The sequence below is a fragment of the Arvicanthis niloticus genome, chromosome X (assembly GCF_011762505.2).
Source record: "Arvicanthis niloticus isolate mArvNil1 chromosome X, mArvNil1.pat.X, whole genome shotgun sequence".
NCBI classification, from domain to species: domain Eukaryota; kingdom Metazoa; phylum Chordata; class Mammalia; order Rodentia; family Muridae; genus Arvicanthis; species Arvicanthis niloticus.
The window spans coordinates 98,794,306-98,804,743 of NC_047679.1; the positions used below are offsets into that span (position 1 = coordinate 98,794,306).

The following is a 10,438-nucleotide window of genomic DNA, read 5'->3' on the forward strand; positions in this document are numbered from 1 at the left end:
TTTTTAAAAGATTTAGTTGAAATTTTGCGTGTCTCTCCATGTGTATGTGTGTGCATAAGTGAATACTGGTGCTCCTGAAGTCCACAAGATGTTGGATCCTCTGGGCCTGTTGTTATAGATGGTTGTAATCATCTAACATGGATGCTGGGAACTGAACTCGGGTCCTCTACAAGAGCAGTAAGAACACTTAAGCACAGAGCCAACTCTTCAGCCCTAAGTTCTTATGTAAAATGTGGGTTTTGGGGATTGAACTCAGGTCATCAGGCTTGCAAGGCTAGTATTTTTACCAGCCAAGACATCTTGCCTTTTGATTCCTGAAAAGGTAAGGTCTAATTCCCTGCTCAACACAGAAGCCTCAGGAGAGTTTTCAGCCCTTTGCAACCCTTAAGAGATCAACAACATCTCAGAGGAGGAACCTGAGGCATGATAGAAAGGGACAATTATGGGGACATAGGAAAGGAGCCCCTCACCCTGGAGTCTGACTGAAACCTCTCCCCAGTTGAGAAGAATTGCAGCATAATTATTAACATTTGCTGTAAAGCTTGTCAACATTAAGAATAATATTCCTTTATATCTAGATATGTTAAAATAGCAACAAACCAGGCTTAAGGCCTGAATGTGTAGGACCTTGAGTGGAGACTGAACATTTTCTAGAAATCTCAAACAAGGCAATTAACATTCAGAGTGAAAATAACCTACCTAGAATTTTACCTTACCACTGTAATCTGGATGACAATTCCCCCAGAACCAATTTATGATATCATTTATGTTTCTTAGCAAACTTCAAAACTTACTGTACTGGCTAGCTTTATGCTGAGTTTATACAAGCTGGAGTCATCAGAGAGCCTCATTTGAGAAAAATGTCTCTATAAGACTGAACTGTAGGGAAGCCTATAGGGCATTTTATTAGTGATTCATGGAGGGGGCAGGCCCAGCCCATTATGAATGGTGCCACATTGGGCTGATAGTCTTGTGTTCAATAAGGGAACAGGCTGAGCAAGCCATGGAGAGTAACCCAGTAAGCAGCACCCCACTAATGGAGTTGCATCAAGCCCCTGCTTCCAGGTTCCTGCCCTCATTGCTTGTGATGAACTATTATATGGAACTGAGTGAAATAAAACCTATTCTCTTAAAGTTACCTTTGGTCATGGTGTCTCATTACACCAACAGTAACCCCAAGATGCCCACTAAAATCCCATATATGACTATTGTAACAGGAAAAAAAAAAAGACTCTTTGAGAAGCCCATACCCACACTCTCAGATGTGTCTTAGTTTCTTCAGAGTGCTTCTATTTCTTTCTTAATACTCATGCCTATATCAAATAATCTTTATTAAACCTTTACTTTGCGTTATAAAAAAGAAAAATGACTTTAGATTTTTTTAAATTTTTATTATGCATTTCATAACATGCGCATAGTATGTAATACGCTGCATAGCCTTCTAACTGGAACAGATGACCATAGCTGAGCAATTTTTTTCATCAGCCAGGAAATTGCTTCCTTAGTCAATGTTCTCCAGGCCCTGTAAAACAGTATGAAAAGGAGAACATGAGGAGTCTGTTCCCATAAAAATGTCGCATGTTGTTTAATTTCCAGTGTCACAGACTGGCATTCTGATATTAAAACAAGTGACTTCACATCCCACATTTCTCTAACTGCAACAATGGAAGCTAAATTGACTTCATAATCAATACAGAATGGCCACTATATGATGCCCCCCCCACCCCAAGACAGGTTCTCACTCCATAGGTCTGGTTGGCCTCAAACTCAAAGAGATTCACTTGTCTCTGCCCCTAGAGTGTTGGGATTAAAGGTGTGTGACACTACACCATGTCTGGTTTTATTTTTGACAAGGTCTCATGTATTCGAAGTTGGTCTTAAACTCTCCATGTAACCAAAGGTGAACTCCTGATCCTCCTGCCTCTACCTCCCAAATGCTAGGATTGTGGGATGCATCACTCTACCTGGTTTACTTCATTTTCTGACAGCAGCAAACATATCACTATGTATGAGAAGACCTTTTCTTCACCCTAACTGGAGCTACAGTCAAGTAATTATTCACCTCCTGGATCCTCATACACAGTCCCCATCATGAATCTGAGGGCCAAACAGTAAATTGTCTCACACAATAGCCCTGAACACAAGGTAAATACTGCATCATTTAACATCTTCTTAGGTGATGAGATAGAGACCCAAAGAAGTTAAAAACCACCTGATTCTGTCTCAAGAAAACAAAAATCACTTCCTTAAGTCAGTTAAGCAGTATAAGAGTCAAGGTACCCTAACTCCAATGCCTTTGCCCCATAAACATCCAAAGATCTAAAGTGGACATAGTATTGCACATCTATAATCCTAACTCTAGTATTCAGGAGGCAAGTTTGCTGTAAGTTTGAGGCTACTAGAGGCAAGGGCAGGAAGTTTGCTCCGAGTTCATCGAGGTTACTGTAGCAAGCTCCAGACCAGCCAGGCCTATGTAACAAGTGCCTTCCTCCAAACAAAAGCAATAGGGCCCCTCCAAAAAACTCATTCACAGCCAAATGCTTAAGACTTTACTAGAGATAATGTAGTGGCATTCCTTGCAGGTATGAAAATACCATAGGGTAAATGAAAGCATGCAACACCAAGACACAAGGTTTTCACAAGGCAGTTACTTAATCTCCCCTCGTGTACATGAGATTTATTTTCACACAGCACTGCACTGAGCCCCTGTGTAGTATTTTGTACCCATTCTACCCATGTTTTCTTATCTATAAAATGAGCACAAAATTTACCTAGGTTCACCATGAGAGATCCATGAGGTAGGAGCAGCTATTAAGTAATTTACGAAACTTAAATTATGAGGGTGAGAGGCAGAGAAATGGCTTTGCATGCAGACTTGTCAACCTGAGTTCGATTCCCAGATCCCACAAGATTATAGGACAGAACTATACCTTCAGATTGTCCTCTGACCTCCACACATAACCTGCACTCACCAACTCAAACCACACACAAACACATTAAACTATATTAATTTTTTATGTTTTGTTTTGAGATAGTATCTTACTATGTGGCCCAAGTTTGCCTCAAACTCAGATTCCCCTGTCTTAGGATCCCAGGGGCTAGGATTACAAAGCACATACCACCATGACAGCTCTATCAATTCTTTAAATAAGGCCCTAGGGCTAGCACGATGATACCATGAGGAAAAGTGCCTGCCACCAAGACTGACAGCCTGAATTTGATCCCTGGGACCCACAAGCTGTCCTCTGACCTCCACATTTGTATCATAGTGCATGTATATAAATAAAGACAAATTTTAAAATAAATACCCAGGCCTGCTAGTACACACATTTTTATCCCAGCACTCAGGAGTCAGCCAATTTACAACTTCAAGGCCAGCTTAGTCTACATAGCAGATTCCAGGCAAGCAAAGGCTAAATATTAAGACCCTGTCTCAACTTCAAATAAACCAACCAACCAACCAAATAAATAAATGGGCGTGCTCTCCATATGCATGAGCAAGTGTACCCACACATGTATGAATGCACACCACATACACCAAAGATTATTACATATGTAAAAGACTGTATACCACACTAGTAAAAACTATTCAAATTAAATAAGCACTGTATGACCTTAGGTAAGGAATTACCAGACCTCACCACAATCTTTTAGTCATCTTACCTTGGATACATAGTAGCGATTGACTCCAGAGATACGTCTATCGCGTTCCATCAAATACCACTGGTATTGAACTCGAGCAACTCTTTTTTCCTTTAAATAAAGGACAATGCAGCTTATACATATAAGTGATCCAGTAAAAAGATATATCCCACAATTTTTCTCAAATGACACAGTAGAGGCTGAAGAGATAGTTCAGTGGTTAAGAGCATGTGCCTGCTATTCCTGGGTGTTCAACTGGCTTCCCAGCACCAATTTGGGTTTTTTGGGGGTATGTGTGTGTATGTGTGTGTGTGGTCATAACTGCAAGTCCAGGAGAGATTCAATACCCTCTTCTACTCTTCATGGGTGCACAGAGACAGCAGCAGACACACATAGATAAATAATAAATCTTTACAAAAAGAAATGATTCAGTTCGAGGCCAGCCTGGTCTACCGAGTGAGTTCCAGGACAGCCAAGGCTATACAGAGAAACCCTGTCTCGAAAAAACCAAAAAAAAAAAAAAAAAAAAAAAAAAAAAAAAAAAAAAAAAAAAAAAAAAAAGAAATGATTCACTAGAAACACAGAATAATTGTTAAAACAAAAGCTAAGTGACTAACACAAAGCCAAAATCTTCTAAATAAAACCAGACCATGGTAACTGACTTCTCAGACTTCCTCTCCCCTTTTTTTTTGGGGGGGGGTTGGGGGAGGGAACCAACACCACTGCTTTTTTTTCTTCTTCCCCTTCCCTCTCAATCAACTTTTTTTTTTTTTTTTTTTTTTTTTTTGAGACAGGGCCTCACTGTAGTTCAGGCTTTCCTGGACTTGACTGCTCTTTGCTCCTGAAGAGGACTTGATTCCTTTAGATACAGTTCCAAGAGACCCGGGGACCTCTCTTGATTTCCGCGGGCACCTGCACTCAAGTGCACAAATACACCCACTAAATCAATTAAACAGTGTCCCACCAGGAGACGAATGATGGGAAGGAGCGGGGGACACGATTAACACCTTTCTCCTCTGCCTAGGAATTAGGGCCCAACTTTTGTAATCTACCTTGCTAACTGCCGAATAGATATTTTTGCCTTTTGGGCCACTCCTCCTCAGCCCCAAACTAGCTACGTTTTACTAAAGTAAAAGCCCAAGTCTCCGCTTTCAGGCAACATTAAGAGGACGGCCCCCTTAGATGGTTTCTCCTTCACAGAGCGAAGGCGCATCCAAACGGCCACCGTAGCCCACCGTAAATGGCCACTGTCCCCCACCATCCCTGGAGGAACTGCAAAGCCCACCCGCGGCCGACTCGGCCGCCTTACCTTGCCCCCGTTGGTGAAATTCTGGATGTACGCAGTGGACACCCCGGGGATGATCAAGCACACCCCCATAATGGCGAGGCCAGGGAGAATCTCGAACCACATCTCCGCACTGTTAATCACACGCCAACTCCCGTCACCGGCTCCTCAGAGGTGACCCGGCTTTACCTCTCTTCCGGCAGCACGCGGGAGGGGCGGTGCTCTGTATGGCTCAGGAGGAAGCGACGGCGGCTGCGGGGGCCCAAAAGTGACTGGCGTTCGCGGTCTGTCAAGTGTTTCGGGGCAGCGTTCTTGCTGTCCTTTCCTTTCCTCCTGTTCGGATTCACTGCAGCAAAGACCACCACGAAGTGTGACGACGTGAAGCGATCCCGTACGTCGCAGCGGTTTCAGAATTTGAGGATCTTCAATGGCGGAGCAACTTTCTCCAGGGAATTCTACCCGTCAGGTGTGCACTTTCCTCTTCAAAAAGCCTGGGCGGAAAGGAGCGGCGGGTCGCCGAAAGCGCCGGCTCTGCGACGCGGGGTCCGGGGACAGCGACAGTAGCAGTGACGAAGGCAGCTCTGTGGTCCGTCCCGAGAAGAAGCAGGCGATCCACAATCCGATGATCCAGAAGACGCGTGGCAGCGCTAAACAGAAGGTAAACTACGGCGGTTTGAGTAGCGAGGACGAGAATGAACCGGGTGGTCTCGGTGTGGTCTACAAGTCTACCCGCTCGGCAAAACCCGTGGGGCCCGAGGATATGGGGGCGACCGCTGTCTACGAACTGGACACTGAGAAGGAGCGAGATGCACAGTCCATCTTTGAGCGGAGTCAGAAGATCCAGGAGGAGCTGAGGGGCAAGGAAGATGACAAGATCTATCGGGGAATCAATAATTATCAGAAGTACGTGAAGCCCAAGGATACATCCATGGGCAATGCTTCCTCCGGGATGGTGAGGAAAGGCCCCATCCGAGCTCCTGAGCATCTACGTGCCACAGTGCGCTGGGATTACCAGCCCGACATCTGCAAGGACTACAAGGAGACTGGATTCTGCGGCTTCGGGGACAGCTGCAAATTCCTCCATGACCGTTCAGATTACAAGCACGGGTGGCAGATCGAACGTGAGCTTGATGAGGGTCGCTATGGTGTCTATGAGGACGAAAACTACGAAGTGGGAAGCGATGATGAGGAAATACCATTCAAGTGTTTCATCTGTCGCCAGACCTTCCAAAATCCAGTTGTCACCAAGTGTAGGCATTATTTCTGTGAGAGCTGTGCATTGCAGCATTTCCGTACCACCTCGCGCTGCTATGTCTGTGACCAGCAGACCAATGGCGTCTTCAATCCAGCCAAAGAATTGATTGCTAAACTGGGAAAGCATCGAGCTGAAGCAGAAGGTGATGCTTCTGATTTCCTCGAAGACCTAGAAGAGAGTCCAGTTTCCATTATTTAGATTTTCCATAATTCCCAGTCTCAAAATAAATATTTTGTTGTTTCTTAAAATCTTTTGGAGTCTTTCTTTCTTTCTTTCTTTCTTTCTTTCTTTCTTTCTTTCTTTCTTTCCTTGTTTTTAAAAGGGAAGTGGCAGAGAAGGTAGGCGATGGAGTAGGGCTCCAGAAGAAAAGCTTCAAGATAGTTACTCTCTGGAATTTTAGCCCTGAAATAAATATTCCACTGGTAAGTATATTTAGAACCCTATAGCATACGTTATGTGGATGGGGGAAGTTCATGAAAAAAGCTAGGATTTATGTGAGCGAACAAAAGTTGTAATGACATCAAGAACTGAACCTATTTATTATATCTCATTTTGATAGTTTAGAAATGAATGCTTTATCTGTTGGCACAAGTGCTGTTTTAAAATGCACATTTGGAGGGCTTGAGTTGGTCCTTGACCTCTTTGAGAGTGTTTCTTGCAACCTTTGGAAAATTGTTTGTCTGTGCTCTCTTTGAAGCACCTATAGGTAACAGCCGTTTCCACAAATGATGGAAATGTTCTCTGTTGAGCTGTCCAGTATGCTAGATATTATTCTCATGTGGCTGTCAAGTGCTTGAAATGTGCAGATGGCCAGTGAATTGCATGTTATACTTAACTGAATTTGTGAACTTGGAGATGGCAAAAAGCCTAATGTTTTCTAATCTATAATCTGAAACCATCCCTGTCCTCATAGGCTCCAATAGGACTAATCACGCCTTGTTAAAATTAGTGTACCTGTATTCACCATTGTTTGGGAACTAGCTCAGTGCTTGGTATATGATAAAAAAACTGATAAGAGGAAAAGGTTTTAAGTCAAATCCTACACTGAAGAAATTCTAAGTTGTATTCTGTAGGTAATGGGGGATGAAAATGACAAATGCATTTGGGTGACATTACTGAGATGCAGGGAGGACAGGCCAGATGACCAGTCAATAATTTTTACGATAAAACTTGGATTGGGTTAATATAAGAATACAGATGAAAGTATAAGTTGAGTTAAAGGGGGCTTTAGTCATATTTATTAATCCGTTTAAAGGTATTCTTTGAACAGACTTTCTTAACCACTGTGTTTAGGATAGGGCCTAATATCAATGAATAAAATAGACACAGGCCCCAACTTCCTAGAGCTGTCTAGAGAGTAGCAAATGGAGTGAGGGTGGGAAAAGCGTATACTGGGCTGATCTCAGAATTAACCAAATCTCTTGAGTGGCGATAGGGCTCGGTGGGTGGAAGTACCTGCTGTCAAACCTGACCACTGAGTTGGACCCACATAGGGCAGGGACAGAGTTGACACTCAGAGGTTGTCCTCTGATCTTCAAGCATACACAGAGAATAAAGTAAATAGAATGTAAAGGGGAAAATAAGAATGAACCCAATCCTAGGGCCATTGTATGTGTGTGTTTTGGGGGTGGTGGTCCAGTGCAAGAGCAACTGCCTGGAATGCCCAAGGTGAGGATAGGGGTGGGGGTAGGGGTAGGGGTAGGGGTTGGGGGTAAGAATTGAAACCCTGCCGAGGAGTTCACCATCCTGAATCACCTTTTCGTAAGATTTGTTTTGTGTGTGTGTATATGTGTGTGTTTGTGTGTGTGTTTGTGTTTAAGCATATATGAGCATCATGTGTGTATGCTGCCTTTGAAAGCCAGAAAAGGGCATTAGATCTCCTGAAACTGGAATCAGGGGGCAATAATGAGTTCATACATGGATCCTCTGTGTGACCAGCAAGGACTTTTATCTGCTGAATCATCTCAAGAGCCCCACAACCTCACATGATAAACTAGGACAGATTCTGTTTAGAGTACATGTAACTGAAGTATATGAGCAGTTTACTAGAAAGGGGGCTTGAAAACGCATAGAAAAGTAACATTTAAGAGATGAGCAGGAGACATAGTTAAATAGGAAAGAAAAGAGGATATTGTAGAGAAAAGAAACCCACTCATGCAAGCCAAAGGAGGAAGAAATAAAACAGCATGGCCAAGGAGATAATTCAGTGGGTAAGGGTGCTTGGTGTTAAAGCTTGGGGACCTGAGTTCAAATCCCGAGAACCTAGCTATAAAAGCTGGCCATGACTGCACATTCCTCAGCTTTGTGGGAACAGAAACAGAAAACCTAGCAAGAATAAAGCACTGGGAGATGGCCTGGTGGTCAGGAGTGTCTGCAGTTCAAGTCCAATGACCTGAGTTTGGATCATTGGAACTCATACAAAAAACAAACAAACAAACAAACAAACAAACAAAAAACCCAAAACCAAAAACCCGCTACAGCAGCATCTGAATTCCAACAGTCCTATAATGAAATGGGAGGTGGAGACAGAAGAATCCTCCTGAAACTCAGGGGCCAGCTAAACTGAAGTATACAGAGCAACAAACAAGAGATACCCTGCCTCAAAAGCAAGCTAAGAAGGCTGAAGAGATAGTTTAGCAGTTAAGAATGCTTACTATTCCAGAGGACCTACACTGGGCAGTTCACAACTGCTTGTAACTCCACCTCCAGGGTATCAGTGCCCTCTTCTGGCATGCTGGTGTATAGGCTCTCTTGAGAATAGTTTTGGGGGGTAGCCATCATAACAGACGGAGGGCAGAGGCCCATTTTTTGTCAGGATAATGGTTGACAATTTGTTCTGGGAATCTTATTAAGCTGATAGTGAAGTGGGAATGATTTTTGATTAGCCACTGAACGTCGGAGAGGGAGAAGGGGGTGACAAGAACGCCAGGATCTTTTCCTAGGGTTTGTAGGGCCCTATCCCTGCCATTTTTAATCATGTTGGCAAGTGCATCTACTTCATTTAAAATTCGGGGTATACCACCTATTGGGGTATGGAGCCATTCTAGCACCCCCTGTGGTTGGTAAAGGGTTCCTACAAGCATAGGTGAGGAATTAAAGATAAGGAGATGTACAGGTATGGTTGGGTCATACCTAGCAAGAGCCATATCTTTTAGGGCTGAATTGACAGAATTTAAGGCTTGGACTGCTTCTGGGGACTATGTTCTTAGGGAGGAGGGACTTTTATCTCCTTTCAGGAAGTTGAAGAGGGGTTGAAGGGCACTTGCGGGAAGGTGGAGCCAGGGTTGAAGCCAATTGAGGTTGCCCAAAAAGCTCTGGAGGGAGGCAAGAGTTAATTTTTGAGCGACAGAAAGGGTGGATTTGAGGGGGCATATTGAAGTAAGGGAGATCTCTGTTCCTAAAAATGCAATGGGAAGAATAAGTTGGATTTTTTGAGGGGCTATTTTGAATCCTAGGGTAGATAGGGAAGGTATTAGCTGGTCCTTAAGTTGGGAGGGGGAGGTAGAAGCATCTCCCCAACAAGGATGCCATCCATGTAATGATAGACGTTGAGTCCTTTGTCTAAATAGGGTTTTAATGCAGTGGCTACAGACTCCTGACAAATGGTAGGACTGTTAGCTATCCCTGGGGAAGAACAGTCCATTCATATCGTGAGGCTGGGCCAGACTTGTTAATGGGGGGCACTGAGAATGCCTTATGGTTGAAGGATGGAACTCAGGTCCTCAATATTTGCCTGTGGAGACATCTTACTATCCCTTAAAAATTATGAGTGAGTGTCCACGTGTGTAAGTCAGACGACATCCCATTAGAGTCACCTATCTCCTTCCATCAAGTAGGTTCCAATGGTTAAACCAAGAGCATCAGGTTTGACTGAAGGTCCTTTACACATTAAAACATCTCAGCAGCCCTAGTTTAAAAACTTAACAAAGCAAAGTAAAGCATTCACAGTCCTGGGAGTGGAGAGGGATGGAAGAAAAGCAGTCTTTTATGTCTATTGCTAATAGGGAAACATTGGCAGGAATGGCTGAGATGTGGGGTAGTCCTCTTTGCAGGGGAGCCCCAGATTCTCATGGTTTTGTTAATTGCCCTCAAATCTTTCAATAGTCTCCACTCCCTGAGCTCTCTTTTATAGCAAATACAGGGGTGTTCCAGGGACTGTGGGAGGGGCGGATGTGTTGTAGAGACAGCTGTTCCTCTACCAGTTCTCTGAGGGTTCTAAGCTTCTCCCTTGATAGAGGCCACTGTGTGACCCAGAT

The 10,438-nt window shown here is 43.7% G+C and overlaps 2 protein-coding genes across 2 annotated transcripts; one reads left to right on the top strand and one right to left on the bottom strand.

Annotated features, from left to right (window-relative positions):
* Window positions 1–1,370: 1,370 nt before the first annotated feature.
* On the bottom strand, window positions 1,371–5,141 carry Ndufa1 (NADH:ubiquinone oxidoreductase subunit A1). The gene is made up of 3 exons (XM_034486426.2): window positions 4,952–5,141; window positions 3,664–3,753; window positions 1,371–1,522 (listed from the first exon to the last, which is right to left on the bottom strand). Exons 1-3 carry the CDS (start codon window positions 5,051–5,053, stop codon window positions 1,502–1,504), a joined length of 213 nt encoding a protein of 70 aa, XP_034342317.1. The 5' UTR covers window positions 5,054–5,141; the 3' UTR covers window positions 1,371–1,501.
* An 18-nt stretch (window positions 5,142–5,159) lies between these two features.
* On the top strand, window positions 5,160–6,430 carry Rnf113a (ring finger protein 113A). The gene has a single exon (XM_034486425.2). It carries the CDS (start codon window positions 5,355–5,357, stop codon window positions 6,378–6,380), a length of 1,026 nt encoding a protein of 341 aa, XP_034342316.1. The 5' UTR covers window positions 5,160–5,354; the 3' UTR covers window positions 6,381–6,430.
* The last annotated feature ends 4,008 nt before the right edge of the window (window positions 6,431–10,438 follow it).